We start from the raw sequence: 19,892 nt of genomic DNA, 5'->3' as shown, positions 1-19,892 counted from the left end.
GTGGAATCCGCTCTGGATTTTAGTCCAAATGTGAATGTTTGGACTAAAACCCAGAGTGGAATCCACCGCCCCACTGACATGGAGCCACCAGCAGCCACTGTGGCAAACTTAACTGACAGCAATGACCGCATCTATTGCAGGTGAATTCATTCTACAGTGAGACATAATCACATGACTGTTGACCACTGAAAATTAACTGTCTGCAGTCTCCTGTGGCTGTCTCCTGGTTCTACCCAGTGGAAACTAATTGTCCAAAGTAACTACAGAAGAACAAAACTGACTGCATGAATTCACTCTGTTTTCACAAATGCCAACAAAGGTTGCCTCCACTGAGCTCAACAAGGAAACCTTCATCAATTTAGATACAAATCAGGCATAACAGGAACAAAGCAAAATACAATTTATTATTTCAATCATAACCACATATTTGAGCCACCTCCAAAAGAAGATGCTTGACTTCTGGAATTCCAAAAGAATAAAGGGCCACGCCTTGCTCCGACTCTTAATGATGCTACCAACAACCCTGTGAGCCCAAATGTCAGGTACACAACTGGTTGTATCCCACAACTGGTTCCTGGACTGCCATTGGATCTATCAAGCATGGCACCTTGAAACCAGGAGCCTGGTTTCCAGGGTGGGGGTGATAGTCTTGTCCTGATCTACACGGAAGAATAAGCTGGCAGAATGGCCTGTACCGTTTGAGATTGTATTTGGAGGTTACCATTTCTGGATGCTCCTCCAAGTAAAAACAAACAAGAGGAACAACTAAGAGAAAATAACATTCCCTGCAAGTAGAAAAGTAGGCATCAGGGAGAAATATTCTAGCCCAGCCTTCTCTCCCTGCTGTGCTCGTTTTTCTATTTCCAGAGAGGTTTATGATACACAGAGAAAGCATTCGCTTGCCATGTGAAGTGGTATAATTCATCTAATTATCCTTGGGGTAATTCATTGTGGCCTTGTTTTGATTCCTTGAGTTCGGACACAACCTTAGAACCAAATGGGAATGGAAATTGAATGGGGAAATAGCAATAATTCTCCCCGGAATAGACTCCCCGCTGAAGGTAGGCAGGGGAAAAGATTCTGCCGAATTTTAAACCCTGCCCCAATACTTGTTGGACCCTTCTCTCCTGTCTAATGCCCAACGGGCTTGATAAAAAATATAAAATAAAAAAATAAAAGAACAGAAAATATCCCCAGACAAAATACAAGATTCAGATCTTCCTGAGATGGGAAAAGGATTCTTGTCCTATCAGCAGGCGGCTGCTTATGTCTTGGTCTGACAACAGCGATTGCCCTCAATTCCTTCCAGCGAGTCCTGCGCAGTCTCTGTACCTATGAGCCACTGGAACGGAGGCAGGGAGAGTTATTCCCACCAGAAGAGCCAGGCAGGGTTCCTCTCTTCTAAAATACGCCCGGCCACCGTGACACTTTGTCTCTATTTTCTGTCTGTTTAAATAAAAAGCTGCCATACAAAAACCGCAGCAAGCAAGCTCCCTCGAGAAATCCTTGGAGCAGCCAAGCCGCCTGCTCCGCCCTCTCCGGCTGAAATGGAAACCGGGGTGAATCTGGATCGTAGCAGGCAATTTAGGCTCTGGCCCTCCATGACCAAGATTCCCTTTAGTATCCAGAATCCGTATCCTTGTCGCCGGCAGCTGAGCAGTTGCTTTCGAGGTTAGGCTGCCTGCCTTGAACAGATCAAACCATCCTGCAAGAGTGTGTGTGTGTGTGTGTGTGTGTGAAAAATGAGGGGGGGAAATGACCAGGATATTCTCTCTCTCTCTCTCTCCCTGACTGCAACTGCTACCTGAGGTTTATAGGTGCACAATCAATATCCTCTCGTAGCCCCCCGGCGCCCCCTGTGGTTGTCTTTGGAAGGGAAGGGTTGAGGCAAAGCGAGCTGGACCAGGCTGTCCGAAGGCAAAGGTCAGACGACGTCGTCTGGGGGGCTGTGGTTAGTCTTGTGATGCTGGCAGTTCCTCTCATTCAAGAGGCTGGTCATCTCGTCAGTCACTGAGGTGTCCCCCTTTTCCGACAAGGAGGTGTCCAATTTGGGGGGGCTGCCATCAGGAGACTGGGGGCAGCTCTCGAGGCGCGAGGCCATGAGGCCATTTTGGTACTGGAGGCGTGTGATCTGTCGGGTACAGAAAGAGAAAGAAGCTGAACCGTCAGGCGCGCAGCATTTTTTTTTTAAAAGTCAGAAGTCTGCAATATGAAAAGCAAAATTCCTCAAGGCATATACATCATATGCATTATGCAGATTAACATGCATATCTTCTTATACAGACAGACCCCTATTTTACATAATTAGTTCTCTTTCTGCTAATAATGAGGAGGGTCTGGGATACTGATGCTCTGCCCTTTGACCACTAGAAAGCCTCCTTAGACTCCCTCTGGCTTTTGAGATTTCTCCAGGCATTGTCCATGTATTTTCAACCATAAGGACTAGAAACATACCAGAAAGAACCAGAAAGACTAGAAAAAGTGTTGATTCACAGGATGCTAAATCCCTGCACTCAGGACTAAAGTCTGTATATGCACAGGACACAAACAGCCCTGGCTAAAGATCCCCAAGGGCACATCTACCTCAGACCAGGATGGGGGGATGGTTGTCATCACAATGGAATGCTTGTCCATGCAAAATAATTTACTCCACACAGAAAATACACTAGCATGTTAGGGAGCAGGCTAAAATCTTTCTCCCTGACAAACTAGCTTTCTATGTGGAGAGCTCTCTTTTTAGTATTGGGGATGGGATGCAGTCCTGCAAGCCTCCATCTGCAGGCAGTGGTACAGTTTAGATTAGTGGTTCCTAAACTCCCTCTGTGCCTCCATGGAGCACTCAAAAACTGCTGAGGGTCTTGAATGATATTTAAACCTCATGTAACCAGGGTGGTGTAGTTGTTAAGGTGTTGGACTACGATCTGGGAGACCAGGGTTCGAATGCTCACACAGCCATGAAGCTCACTGGGTGACCTTGGGCCAGTCTCTGCCTCTCAGCCTCAGAGGGAGGCAATGGGAACCCCCCTCTGAATACGGCTTACCATGAAAACCCTAGTGATAGGGTCACTGTAAGTCGGAATCGACTTGAAGGCAGTCCATTTCCATTTTTTAACAATTGTAATGCATTGTGCTAGACACAGCATGATTTTTAACTGTATTTTTACAGACATGCTGTGGAACACGTGAAGGATGCTGGCAGACCATAGTTTGGGAACTAGACCCAGGGTGGGGAACTTTTCTGAACTAGAGGGCCACATTTCCTCCAGGCAACCTTCCGAGGGCCACTTGCCAGTGGTGGGCAGGGCCAGGAGCAAAAGTGGGTGGAGCATCCAATGCCAGCTTGCTCACTCAGCCCTCTCTAGTTGACTATCTGTCGAGAGCCAACCCCAAGCCTCACCTTGATATACTGGAGGTCCGTGAGGGCGCGAACGCTGAAGTCAGAGATGTACTGGCTGCTGGTGTTGGCGCTGAGTTGGTTGTTACTGCCGCTGAAGTTAGAGGAGATGGAATTGGAGCGCTCGTGGTAGCAGAGGGAGGCCGACCGATTCAGGTTACTCATATGAGACGGAGAGCGCACCTCTGAAACTAGACCCAGAGAAAGATGAGCCAGGGATCACATCTACCTTCTTACCCTCTCCCACCCACCCACCCCCCAGCCTCAGTTTCAAACCACAGGTGATATTCAATACTAGTCTCACTCAGAGTAGACCCATTGCAGTTTACAAGCATGACCAACTTATGTTCACGAATTGCAATGGGTTTACTCTGAGTAGAACTTAGTTGAATGCAACCCTCTCTCCCCTTCCAACACAAAAATGCAATGCCTTTGAAGAGGGGTTTAAATGAAAGGGTTACTGTTAATGCTCTCTGGCTCTGTGCAGCAAGGGAGGTGAGCAGCAGAAGATGAAATAGTTAATTGGAGCAGTTTTTTTTAAAGAAACTAAGCTTCTACAATTTCACTTTTTGAACAATACAAATAAAATAACATTCAAGCAAAAAATGAAAAAAGGGAAAGTTAAAATAGGGAAGAGAGATTTTGGTTAAGACAGCCTTTGCCAACTTGGTGCCCTCCAGATGTTTTGAACCCTCCCCTTCCATCAGCCAGCACATCCATGCTGGCTGGAGCTGATGGGAGTTAAGGTCCAAAATATCTGGAGGGTGCCAGGTTGGCAAAGCCTGAATTAAGGTGTTTTGACCATATAGACTGGAAATACAAATACACTAGGCTACCAAGAAAGAACTTTTAGAGGGGTGGTGCCGTTCCCCTGTCGTAGCCAGTCTAGCTTTTCAATTGTGTCCATACTGGATGGTGCACAGGGGATAGATGTTAGAGGGAAAGATCTGTATGTATTATTACAGGCATACCCCGCTTTAACATACACAATGGGACCGGAGCGTGCATGTAAAGTGAAAATGTACTTCAAGTGAAGCAATTATCTATGCATGTACTGCACTGCAATTGCCACTAGATGGCAGCGGCATCATGCCATTAAGTGTCTGTTATTGCGAAGCACGTACGTTAAAGTGGGGTATGGTGGCGTACGGAGCATGTACTTTATAGCGAGGCGACTTTAAGTGAAGCGACTTTAAGCGGGGTATGCCTGTATTAGAATCTTGTAGGCCACTTTCATGCGGTTCCAAGTACTGTAAGGCTATCCAGTCAGTAGTTTTTGCATTCATATTTTTGTGGTCTGCAAGGACAGGTTTTTTGTGTGTACCATCACATGTAATAAATACCGCTGACTTTGGGGAGATCCCCAACTCACCAGGCTTAAAAGAGATGCTATTTTGGGTCAGTTTAGAAGGTTGCAGTACCACAATTTCGGGGCTTAAAGCCAGCCATCCCTTTGCAGAGCTTGGAAAAGTTACTTTTTTGAACTTCAACTCCCATCAGCCCCAGCCAGCATGGCCACTGGATTGGGCTGATGGGAGTTGTAGTTCAAAAAAGTAACTTTTCCAAGCTCTGGAAGATATTGTAGCTTGTGTGTTGGGGGGATTCCCTGAAATGTGTTGCAGTCTATTGACTGATTGGAAGCCTTTAGGGGGCTCAGAGAGGTCTGTACAGAACTTTTCCCGGTAGGGGTGGTTTTCCCTCCTTTTTTAGTATTGGAAGCAAGCGGACGGATATCATTTAATTTAGACTCATTGTCTCGACTGGTCATATTTAGGAGTATTTCTTTCAAGGACGAAAGTTGCAGCAAAATCTCCTGCTGTTCCTGTCCTGGGAGAGCACCAAAGCTTCCAATTAGCATTAGTTCTTCAGGTACAACGTTTCCAGGAGCCATATTATCATTATCAGACCCTGTAAGACTGTGAATTGTAATTAATTTTATCGTATTGTTTTGATGTCTGCCATAGCTCTGTCACCAAGCAGTCTCATGTTAATGTTTTTATACTGTATTGTGGTCGGTTGACTGAAATAAAATTATTCTTCTTCACTAGGCTACCATTTAATTTTTTAAACTGGAGATACAAATTCACTGAAATGCTGATTATTATTTTTATTGTGTTTTTTTTTTTTTTAAATGAATTGCAAACATTGTACCGCAAAGCTGAACCATAAGCATGTTTATTTGGCGATAAATCCCACTTATTTCAGTGAAGATGGGAAGTGATAAGAGGGGTTCCAGCTCCTTAGCCTCTAGGCCCTGCCAGGTGCTCTGGAATACAGTGGGAACTTTAGGTTTCTTCCAAAACCCAGATGCTGACACCAGATGAGCTCATTGTGATAGGCTGGAGGCGTTGAAGATGCAGAACAATGCAGATTCTGCCTTCCTGGTGGCATACAATGGAACCTCCCAAACCCCCTGATGACCCTACACGTTTTATTTATTTATTTAATGTAGGAATTGCGTCCTATAAAACATGCTGAAGTGATTTAACAATAAAAACATATATTATAAATGTAATTTCAATCCAATGCGGGTAATAGGTTGTATTCAGCTAAGTCCTACTCAGAGCAGACCCTCTGAAATTGATGAACCTACCTTAGTCATGTCCATTAACTTCAATGGGTCTATTCCGAGTAGGTCTAGCACTGAACACAACCCAAAAACTGGGGGGGTTGGAAATCTCCACTTAAAAGGCTTGCTAGAAGAGGAAGGTTTCCAACATGTGCCAAAAAGATAATAGAGTCGGCGCCTGTCTGATATTTAAAGGGAGAGAGTTCCAAAGGATAGGTGCCACCACACTAAAGGCCCAATTCCTACATCGTATGGAACGGATCTCCTATTATTTATTTAATAAATTTATATTCTGCTCTTCCTCCCAGTAGGAGCCCAAGGAAGCAAACAAAAGCACTAAAAACACTCTAAAACAACCTAAAAACAGACTTTAAAATATATTAAAACAAAACATCTTTAAAAACATCCGGTTTTAGGCCTGGTTTTGGCACTGAAACAGCCTTGGTCGCCCTGTATGATGACCTTTGTCGGGAGAGGGACAGAGGGAGTGTGACTCTGTTGATTCTCCTTGATCTCTCAGCGGCGTTTGATACCATCGACCATGGTATCCTTCTGGGGAGACTCGCGGAGTTGGGTGTCGGGGGCACTGCTTGGCAGTGGTTCCGCTCCTACTTCGCGGATCGTCACCAGAAGGTAGTGCTTGGGGAGCATCACTCGACACCATGGACTCTCCATTGTGGAGTCCCCCAGGGATCGGTCTTGTCCCCCATGCTTTTCAACATCTACATGCAGCCGCTGGGTGCGGTCATCAGGAGTTTTGGAGTGCATTGCCATCAGTACGCTGATGACACGCAGCTCTATTTCTCCTTTTCATCTTCCTCAGGTGAGTCTGTTGATGTGCTGAACCGTTGCCTGACCGCAATAATGGACTGGATGAGAGCTAATAAACTGAGACTCAATCCAGACAAGACTGAGACATTGTTGGTGAACGCCTTCCCTGCTCAGATGGTGGATGCTTACCCTGTTCTGGATGGGGTTACACTCCCCCTGAAAGAACAGGTACGTAGTTTGGGGGTTCTTCTCGACTCTTCCTTGTCTCTCGAGGCCCAAGTGGCCTCGGTGGCACGGAATGCGTTTTACCATCTTCGTCTGGTAGCCCAACTACGCCCCTATCTGGACAGGGACGACCTCGCCTCCGTTGTACACGCTCTGGTAACTTCAAGATTGGATTACTGTAATGCACTCTACGTAGGGCTGCCCTTGAAGACAGTTCGGAAGCTTCAGCTGGTGCAGAACGCAGCTGCCAGATTATTGACGAGGACCAGTCGGTCTTCGCATATAACACCTGTCCTGGTGCGTCTGCACTGGCTTCCTATTTGCTTCCGGGCGAGATTCAAGGTGCTGGTTTTGACCTATAAAGCCTTACACGGCGTGGGACCTCAGTACCTTGTGGAACACCTCTCTCGCTATGAACCTACCCTTTCACTTCGTTCAGAATCTAAGGCCCTCCTCCGGGTACCAACCCATCGGGAGGCCTGGAGGATGGTTACGAGATCTAGGGCCTTTTCTGTGGTGGCCCCTGAGTTGTGGAACAGCCTCCCCGAAGTGGTACGCCTGGCGCCTACACTTCCATCTTTTCGGCGCCAGGTAAAGACCTTTTTATGCTCCCAGGCATTTTAATCTTCTTAACTTTTTTAATCTTTTAATCTGTATTTTAATTTTTGTAGTATTTATTTTGTTTTTGCTGTGCTTTTCGTTGTTTGTTTGTATATGTTTTTGTATTTTTATTATGATATATAGTATTTTATTTTGTTTGTTCACCGCCCTGAGAGCTATTTTGCTAAGGGCGGTATATAAATTGAAATAATAAATAAAATAAATAAAGAGCCTCGCTGTATAAGAGACTGGCGATGGGGTTTGACTGGTGGAGCTGGAACCGAACATGAACACAGGGAACGACAGGACGAAATACATGCAAAAGGAGAAATCAAAAGAAATGTCTGCTACGTGCCAAATGGCAATTGATTTCAAAAGGAGAAAAACTACAAAACATCCTGCCTGGTTTACTGCTGACCCATTTTGGTGCCCCCGGAGGAAAGTCCAAATGGCACCACCTCCCCCATGCACATGCAAGCTAGCTGCCATGGGGCACAATCCGCAGGGAAATTCTCCCCTGCAAACCTTATGACAATGACCCACTCTGCTGTTGTGCAGCTCTGGTTGCTTCTAAGGGGTCTTGTGCAGGAGAAGTTCCTGGTGGTCCGTGGGGCAGATCTGCGTCCCCTGCTCTGCCACTCATCACAGCATCCAACATCCATTCCAGCAGCATTCACCGCACCTAGCCCCAGGCAGGGCAGCAACTTCACAGACGGAGGTTTATCGAGTGATGCTTTGCAGGGAATGCAAAAATGTGCAAAATCACAAGTAGGGTGCTTGGATGAAACCGCTATTAATGCAAAGCTGTAGGGGAACCTCTGGCCCCCCCAGATGCTGCCATTGGCCATGATTGTGGGGGCTGATGGGAGTTGTAGCTCAGCAACATCTGGAAGGCCAAGAGTTCCCTGCACTTGTTCTAGATGATGGGTGGGGAATCTCAGGCCCAAAGGCCAAATGTGGCCCTCCAGGCCTCTCTCTTTGGCCCTTGGAATTTTCCCAAGGCCACACACTCACAACTCAGACCACAGCCTGCACTCGCCTGCTTCACTGCCCCCCAAGAGTTTTTAAACCAACTAACCAACCAACCAACCAGCCAGCCAGCCAGCCAGCCAGCCAGCCATGCTGGAAAGTACTCTTAAACTATGATAACGCCTCTTGCTTCTCTGGACAGAGGTGTTGCGAGTGCCTGTGGAAACTAGCCTACTGTACAAAGATCTGCATCTGTTGCTCTGCCCATTAGCGGCCTGTGGGCTCCAGAAGGTTTCAGCCCTTGAGCTGAAAAAGGAAAGGAGCCACCTTGTGTTCTGTGGTGCCCAAGGTCGGCCACTAGAAGGCACAAGTGTAACATCCAATATTGCAGTAAGCCACAGAACCAGCAGATTCTGCTTCCCTCAAGTTGAAAAGACTCTGACTTAGGGCAGCCGGTGGCCTGTGAGCAAGATCCAGCCCCTGAAACAATTTTATCAGCCACCTGAAAGTCAGTCCCTTCTCAGCCTCCATCTCAGGTCTTGACCTTCTTCCTCTCTTCCCCCCTCTTTCATGCTGATAATCCCTCTGACCCAACAGTTTTGCCATCTCCTCTCCTTTTACATTGGAGAAACTGAGGAAATGAGCACAGAAAGGCGTGCCCAAGGATGTATAATGGCACTGCAGAGAAAAAGACTCCAGCGTTCAATTACTGGAGAGTTTCTTCCCACACTTACAGCTTACATTTATGGGAACATTCCTGCAAGTCACTCCCCAAACAAAAAAAATCATAATGCCCAGCAGAAGATTGTACAAATCGGTGTCTGCTCGGTGTCCTTTGATCTTGCTTCCGTTGAGAACTGTTCTGGATCTGACCTCTCTGCAGTAGAATTCCCTTGGGCTTAGCATCTCACCTTATCTCCTCCAACATTGCACACAGCTGACCCTCCCCACATTCTGCCTCCTGGTCCTGCCATGACCTCCAGTCCATGGGTCCAACGGCCCCCTCTGAAGTAGCCTCCTCTCCTCTCTCGCAGTGGCCACCTTCAATGAACCCCCATCATCAGCCCTTGACGTCTGTGGTCCCAGCAGCCCAACCTACTGTTTGGAGCTCCCAAGCCTGGACTTGGCTCACTGCTTCAGTCTGGTATCTTCCCTCATGCCTTTGCGCAGCTGATCTCTTGTCAGAAGGGAAGAGCTGACTGGCTTTTTCAATGAGACCTTCTCCTCTTTCTGGTCTACCTGGCTAAGCAGCCCTTCTGCACCTCTCTGGTCCACACCAGCCCTGGGAATTCTGAGGTACTCTCCTCTACCTTGGATGCTCTGCTAAGGCTGGCGTGGCTGCGGCCAATTCCCTCCTCCTTGCCTTCTGCCCAAGACTTTGCCTCCTTCTACAGTGCTAACACTGAAAGCATCTCTTCCGCTCTCTCCTCCTCCTTCCTTCTCTTCCTACACCTCCCTTCTACCCTTTTCTGTTCCTTGCTTGGTGAGATGCATATCCTGCTGTCTTCATCTAGCTCAACCTTCGCCAACCTGGTGCCCTCCAGATGTTTTGACTACAACCGCCGTCAGCAAGTGCAGCCACAGTTCAAAACCTCTGGAAGGACACCAGGTTGGCCGAGGCTGATTTAACCCCTCCACTTGCTCCCTTGATCATACCTCCACCCTTTCCTGGGTGCCCCCTCCCCCTCCGTTATCCCTCCTCTCCTCCACATAATCAACCTCTCTCCCCTAGAGCACTGTTCTTCAACCTTGGGCCCCCAGATGTTGTTGGACTACAACTCCCATCATCCTTGGCCATTGGCTAAGCTGGCTGGGGTTGATGGGAGTTGTAGTCCAACAACTTCTAGAGGTTGAAGAACAGTGTCCTAGAACTTGCAGAGTTCTGACAGCATTCAAACAAGCCGTCGGTAAGTCTAACTGCTAAGTATTGCTCTTCCATCACGGCAAGTGGAATTGCAATTGACTTCAGACTCTATTGGGGGCATTCCCCGTTTTCTGTATGATCATCCCACTATAGGGAAGTGCCGTGGCTCAGCATCTGCTTTGCATGCCCAAGGCCCCAGGTTCAATCCCTTTCCAAGCAGGGTTGGAAAAGACCCATCTCCAATGCCCTGCAGAACTGCTGCCGGTCATTGTGAGCTATATGGACCAAGAGTCTGATCTGGTATAAGGACCTTCTTTACCTCCTCCAGGATTGGGAGGTGCAGCCACCTGGGAATGGCAAAGCATCTTGGGATAGGCATGCCCATGGATATCATTGAGGCAGTGAATCTGCTCCGGATTTTAGTCTGACCTTTCAAGGAGCTGCTCAACCAACCTTTCAAGGAGCTGTCCAAGGAAACCTTGGACAGCTCCTTGAAAGGTTGGACTAAAACCCGGAGCAGATTCACTGTCCCGCTGACAGTGGAGCCACCAGCCTCCATGGCCCATAAGAAAGGGGTGGCCGCCTTCTACATTCCGGAAGCCCAGCTTATTCTCCAGACTGTGGCCTGGGAGTGGATGATGTGTATTTGGCAGCACAGCTGGACCCATGTGGATGGAGGGGAGCTGCAAGACACTAGGGCCATTAACCTAATAAATGTACTGCCTTCAAATCGATCCCAACTTATGGCTTCCCTATGAACAGGGTTTTCATGGTAAGCGGTATTCAGAGGGGGTTTACCATTGCCTTCCTCTGAGGCTGAGAGGCAGTGACTGGCCCAAGGTCACCCAGTGAGCTTCGTGGCTGTGTGGGGATTTGAACCCTGGTCTCCCAGGTCGTAGTCCAACACTCTAACCACTATTATTCCTGTTTAAACAGTCATGGCTTCTCCCAAAGAATTCTGGGAAGTGTAGTTTGTGAAGGCTGCTGAGAGTTGTGAGGAGACCCTTCTTCCCTCACAGAGTTCCCTGGGAAGAGAGATTGATTGTTAAACCATTTGGGCAATTGTAGTTCGGGGGGTGGGAAGAGGGGTCTCCTAACAACTCTCAGAAACAGTTCCCGGGATTCTTTGGGGGAATCCAGGACTGTTTAAAGTGGAATAATAGTGGAATAGATGTATGGTGTGAATGTGGCCTAGAATACAGTCAGTAACACCATCAAACAATTAGGGCCACGTATTTATGGAGCACAAGTTTCGATAAGGATAAAGCAGCGGATCCAAAACCTAAGACGGTTAACACAGAATCAGAGAACAGCAGAGTTGGAAAGGGCCTCCAAGGCCACTGAGTCCAACCCTCTGCTCAGTGCAGGAATTCAACTACAGAATCATAGAACAATAGAGTGATTACTCCCTCGCAAAGAATCCTGGGAACTGTAGTTGGTTAAGGGTGCTGGGAATTGCAGGTCCGTGTGGGATAAACTATACTTCCCAGGATTCTTTGGGGAGGGAATGTGCTTTAATGTTATGGTCTCTACCATAACTCTAATCAGAAGTAAGTCCTACTGAAATCAATGGGTCTTCTTCCCAGGGACAGGGGTGGAGCGGACTGCAGACTAACTATAGTAAACGAACAGATCCAATTTTCCACCCATGCAGGGAGGGGGAAGCACAGAAGTCTTTGCTTTGGAGACAATGCAACCGGGATCCTCCCCTTCCTCATGACTTTGGAAAGAGAAGGAAGGGAGAAAACTCACCTCCAGAGCTAAGAGAGAGACAGAGTCTCTCTCTCTTTCGCTCATCACATGTGGATCTCTTGCTCTCTTCCCCTGGCAAGGCTTGCATCCCCTCTTCCTTCTCCTCCTCTATAGGTCCCACTTACCCAGTTGGGGATCAGTTTTTTCCCCCTCCAGAGACACCCCAAATCGGCAGCGGCTCCCGGGGAGGAGAGAAGGAGGAGGCAGACTAGTCCTCTTCCACACTCTTTTTTTCATGAGCCGCACATCTTTTGACAACAATCGTCCTTTCCTTATGAATGAACTGTGGGCCAAGGTTTTTGGGTACCAAGCCTTGTGCAAGGCCTAAGGCGGGGGTAGGACACCTGTGGCCCTTCTGATGCTGCTGAACGACCGCTCTCATCATCCCTGACCACTGGCTGTGCTGGCTGGGGCTGATGGGACCTGAATTCCAACAACACCTGGCATAGGGCCACCAGGGAGGCCTCCTAAAAATGCTGTCTAGGCCAGATTCGGACCACGGATTGCCAGCTGACCATCCCTGGCCTGGATGACTCCGGGAGGAAATTGCGGCTCACAGACAGAGGGCTCAGAGCTCCATTTAGGGGGTGTGCCTGATGCCATTTGCCCCTTTGTCTCCCTTTGCCCCCCCCTGCAGACAGGAAAAGATGGTTGGCCCCTTACTTGTAGTGACGGATGGACTCAAAGCCATCACCCCATAGTAGGAGAAAGGCCCCGTCTCAAATTTCATGTTCTCTTTGCCGGCCTCCACCTCCACTTTGCCCTGTAAGAGAGACAGAGAGTCGCGTGAGATTCCCAGAGCCCGGAGGCTCCATAGAGCAGTCAGAGTCAGCAGCGCTTGCACCCGTGGTGTTCACCAGTGGTTTTCAAACTGAGTTTCTCAAGTAGCTTATCAGGGATCCTTCAACAAGCAGATGTATAATGGCACCGGAGAAAAATACACTTAGCCTAAAATGGCCAGTCTTTTCCTGGGTTGGGTGTTTTTCTAAAGCGCATCCTAAAGAGATGGGCATTTTATGCATTGTGTAGTGTTCCTTTTTTAAATGTTTCTGGTTTTTGGTGGTGTGTTCTATTTCTGCCAAGTCGCTTGGAGGCACTTTTATTCTTCCTCCTCCTTTGCACATGCAGGCTGAAAGGCCCGGCAGGCTTGGCCCTGCCTCTCAAGAACTGCGTGCCCACTTGGGAATGCTCCATAGGAACCTTGGTGGGGGACTTGTGGCCCTCCAGACGGTGGTGGACTACAGCTCCTGTCATCCCTGACCGTTGGCCTTGCTGGCTGGGGAGGATGGAAGATGGGGTCCAGCAACACCTCAAGGGCAACAATTTAGCCACAACAGAGGGGAGGAGCCTCAGGCTGGGGGCCAAATGTGGCCCTCCGGGTTCTATTTATTTATTTATTAGATTTATATCCTGCCCTTCCTCCCAATAGGAGCCCACGGCGGCAGTAGGCTAAATGGCCAGACATACTGGACATACTTCCAAGGTGATTGTGGTTGGCACTGGATTCTAGGTACCTTGCCCTCGAGCAGTACTTGAGCTGCCGCCGCTGCTGCAGGAGCGGTAGAAGGAGAAAAGTTGTTCCTCTGTTCTTGTTGCACTGTATTTTTACTGTATATTTTTTCACTGGTTATTTCTTATGTAATATTTTTTGTAATATATTTTATAATATTTTGTTCACCACTTTGGGGGCCTTTTGGCTAAAACATGGTATATAAATAAACTATAACAACAACAACAACAACAATAGGGGCCCCTCTAACAGCAGGGTTCCCTCTAAATGGTCCTCAGGACTCTTCCCAGGGACCTCCCCCAGCCCTGCTCTGCACCATCCTGGAGTGCTTACGTAGGGGAGGTGGGCTTTTAAAAAAATAATAATAGAAAAGCGGCTGTTTGCTTGGCAGCTTCCTTTGCAAAAGGCAAGCGTGACATCTGTTGCCCCGCCCACCTCTGCCTGCAGAAGGTTGTCCGTGAAGGAATGTGGCTCTTCTGAGGAAAGATTCCCTCCATCCTCCTGTCGTAAAACCCAGTGCTGGCTGGAGGCTCCCTGTCAGTGGGGCAGTGGAATCCACTCCGGGTTTTAATCCAAACGGTCAAGGAGCTGTTGAAGGGACAGCTCCTTGACTGTTCGGGCTGACACATGGAGCGGATTCCACGGCCCCACTGACAAGGAGCTTCCAGCTGCCATTGGTAAAATCTACACTAGCCTTTTGCAACTTGTTCCCTCTAAATGCTTTGGACTACAACCCCCACTAACCCTGACCATTAGCCATTCTGGTTGAGGCTTGTTGTTGTTATGTGCCTCCAAGTCGATTTCAACTTATGGCGACCCTATGAATCAGTGACCTCCAAGAGCATCTGTCATGAACCCCCCTGTTCAGATCTTGTAAGTCCAGGTCTGTGGCTTCCTTTATGGAATCAATCCATCTCCTGTTTGGCCTTCCTCTTTTTCAACCCCCTTCTGTTTTCCCCAGCATCATTGTCTTTTCCAGTGAATCATGTCTTCTCATGATGTGTCCAAAGTATGATAACCTCAGTTTCATCATTTTAGCTTCTAGTGACAGTTCTGGTTTAATTTTTTCTAACACCCAATTATTTGTCTTTTTCGCAGTCCATGTTATGCACAAAGCTCTCCTCCAACACCACATTTCAAATGAGTTATTCTGTAGTCATAGTCCAACAGGAGCTTGAGGGGGCCAGGTTGGGGAATGTTGATTTACACCATGCAGGTTTCTCATAGCAGACGGATCCACATGGGAAGCTTTCCCTGAAGAATTCTGAAAACCATTGGCCAAGAGTGCTTGGAGCAATTAGCAAGAGGGTGCAAGGATGTGTGTGGAGATAAAAATATTACACGGCCCTTTTAATCTGCAGAGTGTTCTTTACCCCAGTCAGTCTCACGACAACCCATGGGGCGCTGTGGCTGCCATTTCACAGTGACTGAGAGTGCCCGAGACTCCATGGTGAATCCCAACACTAAGACTAGATTTGAACTCGAATCCTCTCCATCTGCCCAACTGAAGTCCTGGGTGTGGAACGTCAGGCCTGGGGCCAAATGCAGCTCTTCAGGCCTCTCTGTGGGGCCCTCAAGGGTCTCTGCAGGTCACACCCCCTCACCAACCTGGCTCTGCACCTTCTTGGCGTATGCCCTTGAACTCTGATTCTACGGTTAATTGCAACTAATTTTATCTCTGTCGTATCGTTTGTAACATTATTCTACACTGCACAGAGATTCTAGTGTTAAGCAGTTATATACACGGTTGAAATAAATGAATAATATCTTTTGTCAGCCTGGATGGAGGGCAGAGTGAATGTGTGAATGCGACAACACCAGCCTCCTGTACAGAGTTAACATTTACACTCTCAGCCCCGCCTACTTCTGGCCCCGCCCACCCCTGGAAAGTCACCCAGGAAGGAATGTGGCCCTTGGTCTGAAAAAGGCCCCCACCCCTGCCCAAAACGGAGTGATGCCATTGGTGGGAACCTGTCTTCTTTGCGGAAGGGACTGGGCACGGCTACCTGAAGGATGAGGATGAAGAAGTCAGCCGGCTTGTTCCTGTGGAAGAGGAAGTGCTGGGGGGACTTCTTGTTCTCCTCGTCAAACTTCAGCTCATGGATGACATCGCGGTGCTTCAACAGGCGGAGCAGGATCTTCTCCGAAATAAGGCCTGGGGTGAACTGTGTCACTTCTGTAAAAAGCAGGGAGTGGGACATGAAAGTCAGGATCTACAAGGAAATTCCAAGGGGAACCAATGGTGCAGAGAAGGTTCAGGCATCCTAAACACGTGGAGGGATGCACCCCGGGAGCGAAAGAAAGAAAGAAAGAAAGAAAGAAAGAAAGAAAGAAAGAAAGAAAGAAAGAAAGAAAGAAAGAAAGAAAGAAAGAAAGAGGGAGGGAGGGAGGGAGGGAGGGAGGAAGGAAGGAGAAGAAAGAAAGAAAGAAAGAAAGAAAGAAAGAAAGAAAGAAAGAAAGAAAGAAAGAAAGAAAGAAAGAAAGAAAGAAAGAAAGAAAGAAAGAAAGAAAGAGAGGGAGGGACAATGGGTAAAAAGTGTTCTGAAACCAGAAATTCAGGCTATGTATCATTCTGGTATTTTTCACTCAGTAGATCAGAAAGTTGGGAAGGGGCCATAGCTCAGTGGCACAGCATCTGTTTTGCATGCAGAAGGTCCCAGGTTCAATCCCCGGCATCTCCAGGTGTGGCTGGGAGATCCTGGAGAGCTGCTGCCAATCAGTGTAGACAATATGGAACTAAATGGACCAATAGTCTGGCTTAGGTGCAAGGCAGCTTCCTATGTCCCTACTGACGGGGGCGGGCAGGCGGAGGGTAGCGCAGCAGCAGAGCACACAATTTGCATGCAAAAAGTCCCACCTTTTATTCCCAGCACTGTCTGGGAAAAGACCCTCGCCTAAAATGCTGGAGAGCTGCTGCCAGTCAGTGTTGGCAATTGATGGACCAAGGGACTGGCTCAGTATGAGGGAGCTTCCTGGCATCCCACGTTCCAATGGCAGAAACATCTCTCTTTCGTTGGTTACTGTGTCTTTCTTTCCACTCCTCCCCTGCTCCAAGCTGTTCAAACACAACCTCAGAACCAAGATAACAAAAGGACATTCTGCAGTGGCAACTGGAAGGCACCGGGACAGATCTGGCCCCAGAACAGGTGCCCCCAGCTGCCTCCCGATTTGCAGACAAAGTGGCACTTGGAGTAACAGAATTCGCTGGCTGGGCACTTCAGAGAAGAGGGGAAGGTTTGGCCCCACCGCCCCTCATACCCTAGAACTAGTTTTAGGGAACCCAGCTGCTGACCAGGGCTCTGGACAGTGTACCCGCCTTCCCCATACTGGGGTCACTTCCAGACTGTTGCTGTTTTCCAGAGGGATTCAGCCACATGCCAGAACATTCAGGGTGCACACGCGTAGTTGATTGGGAGCTCTTGTGCAACCTTTGCCGAAAGGCCAGACTTTTTGCAGTAAGGAAAGTGATGTGAAAAGGCCATGGAAAGTGTGGGGTCACATTTGCTTTGACGCAATGTCATCTAACCTACCCACAAATAAGTCAGAATGAATACCCATTAAATAGTCAACGTCATTCAACCTCACTGCAAAAAAATCAGCCATCTAATCTCCCTGTAAACAAATCAAGATGAATGCTCAATAAACAGGTGTCGGCCCTGGGATTTTTCCTGCCATCACCTATCTATTCTCTCCCCCACTCACAGTAGGGCTCCTCTTGCGATTAGGGTTTTCTTTCTAAGGTGTCTTTGCCATGTCCAGCTTTCTAAGGAGGGAGGTGATGAAGAAAAAAATGGACCCTCTGCAACAATAATGTTCCAGTTTTACTCTATGTTTTACTCAGAATAGACTGACTGAAATTAATGGAACTAAGTAGGACTAAAGTTGGATGCTACCTACAGTGCCCTCTCCTCAGCTGCAGCCTGACCTCAGTCAATTACCTTCATAAGAAGAGCCTGCTGGATCAGGCCAGTGGCCCATCTAGTCCAGCATCCTGTTCTCACAGTGGCCAGCCAGGTGCCTCTGGGAAGTCCACAAGCAGGACCTGAGCACAAGAGCACTCTCCCCTCCTGCAGTTTCAAGCAGTTGGTATTTAGAAGCATACAGCCTCTGACAGTGGAGGCAGATCATAGCCATTATGGCTACAAGTCACTGATAGCCTTAACATCCATGAATTTGTCTAATCCTCTTTTAAGGACACTCAGGTTGGTGACCATCAATTCCTTCTCCTCCTCTGATTCTACCCTAGCGCTGATCCTACAAAAAACTGACCTCCCTTAGCTGGATCCTCCAGAGGCCACCAAGGCCAAGGATACCTTTGCTAGCAACCTCCAAGATCCTCCTTTGGCCAAAAGTGTGGCTTATTTCCCTCCGCAAAGGTTCCATATGTGAGGAATATTCACTCGTTTGCAATACAGGAAGGTACAAGCAGAACAATAAAGGATGACAGAGGAAGAGAAGGCTAAGGGGAGATATGACTGCTCTCTTCATGTACTTGAACGGTTGCCACACAGAGAGGGGCCAGGATATCTTCTCAATCATCCCAGAGGACATAGAATAATGCGCTCAAGTTATAGGAAGCCAGATTTTGGCTGAACATCACAAAAAACTTTTTAACTGTTAGAGCAGTACCACAATGGAGCCAATGACCTAGAGAGGTGGTGGGCTCTCCAACGCTGGAGGCCTTCAAGAGGCAGCTGGACAGCCATCTGTTGGGGATGCTTTAAGTTGGATTCCTGCATTGAGCAGGAGGTTGGACCTGATGGCCTTAGAGACCCCTTTCAACTCTAGTATTCTATGACTCTGGCACTTTTAATGGTAATTCTTAGTCTGAAATCAAAAGAGCATTTGTATTGAATGGATTTTCCCTCTCCACTGACCCAAAGAACCCTCCCCAGAAACTTGGCAACCACTTGGGGGGTTTGTGTTTTGTTGAGTTTGCTGTGAAGAAGAGGGGAAAACAAACAAACAGACCAATCAAACAACAAGCTCCCATTCAAGCCTAAACCCACAGCAGACAGGATAATGGAGGACTGTCTTACCAAGAAGGTAAATCCCCTGTAATTTCTGAATGAGACAATGGGAATGAGATTTCCATAAGGAGCTCGCATTAGCTTTTGAAATCTGATTTAGCCAATTTCATGGGCCTTGAGACAAACCAAGCCAAGTGAATGGAGTGGGAGACACACAGCGTCGTCATATGGGAGGAAAAGGAGTGTGTACCTGTCCTTGCAGGTGTGTATGCATTTCTTGCAAATGATGCAAGTCAGTTGTTTCCACACAATCTGATGGAGAACACTGGTGGGCAAAGGAAATGAAAGCTCCTGTAAGCCAAAAGTAGCTCCTGCCAAAGGGGGCAGCCCTCCGTATGATTTTTGTCTAGTATACATTTTTGCCTTTCTAAGATTTTATTGTATTTATAGGGTATTTTAGATGAGATGTCTTTATGGTTTTATTGTTCGTTTTATATATATATATATATATATATATATATATTTGTATACTGCTTAGAGACTTTTAGTATTTACTATATAGCTGACTGAAACAAGCTCTGCCTTTCCATCCCTCAAACCTCCTCCTCCTTTCACCCCACTCACTGTCTAGGTCCTCAGCAATGGTGCTAGCAGCAGTACTTTGGCCATGGGGAGAGGGAGGGAGGGAGGAAGGGAGATCTTTCTTCTTCCTCTCCCACTTCTGATGCCCTGTTCAACAGTATGCCAGGCCCCAATGCCCTTGGGAAAACTACATTTCCCAGGAACCCTGGGGTCTTTCATCCTGATCCGCTACTACACACGGACACCAGCCCAACCAGTAAATAAGGGTTTACAGCCATAGGGGAAGAGGGAAGGAAGCCAGGAATTTTTCTCCAACCCAGATTTTAATCTAAACCATGGAAGAATTTCGAATCCCCCCTTTTTTACATATTGCAAACCTCTTAGGAAGCTGCCTTATACTGGGTAAGATCCCTGGTCCCTCTAGCTCAGAACTGATAGCTCCCCAGGGCTTCAGCCAGGAGTCTATCCCACCTCTACCAGGAGATGCCAGGGACTGAATGTTGGGTCTTCTGCATGCAAGGCAAATGCTTTGCCACTGAGCTACAGCCCTTCCAAAGCTCTTATCTGGGGCCATATTCACACTGTAGATTTATTCAACTATTACTAATAATAATACAGACTGCATTCAAGTTGATCCCGACTTACGGGGACCCTACGAATATGGTTTTCATGGTAAGCGGAATTCA

At 47.7% G+C, this 19,892-nt stretch overlaps 1 protein-coding gene across 1 annotated transcript in view; it reads right to left on the bottom strand.

The window, feature by feature from the left end:
* Positions 1-386: 386 nt before the first annotated feature.
* The window catches only part of CNNM4 (cyclin and CBS domain divalent metal cation transport mediator 4), an 81,385-nt gene continuing 61,879 nt past the window's right edge, over positions 387-19,892 (bottom strand). The window contains exons 4-7 of the mRNA XM_061592702.1: positions 15,661-15,830; positions 12,808-12,907; positions 3,398-3,585; positions 387-2,131 (exon numbers count right to left, since the gene is read on the bottom strand). Of these exons, the coding sequence (XP_061448686.1) occupies positions 1,925-2,131; positions 3,398-3,585; positions 12,808-12,907; positions 15,661-15,830 (665 nt within the window). The 3' untranslated portion in view covers positions 387-1,924. The remainder of the gene's footprint in view (positions 2,132-3,397; positions 3,586-12,807; positions 12,908-15,660; positions 15,831-19,892) is intronic.

This window comes from Rhineura floridana, chromosome 12 (genome assembly GCF_030035675.1).
Source record: "Rhineura floridana isolate rRhiFlo1 chromosome 12, rRhiFlo1.hap2, whole genome shotgun sequence".
NCBI classification, from domain to species: Eukaryota; Metazoa; Chordata; class Lepidosauria; order Squamata; family Rhineuridae; genus Rhineura; species Rhineura floridana.
This window is presented reverse-complemented; position numbering and strand designations above follow the sequence as displayed.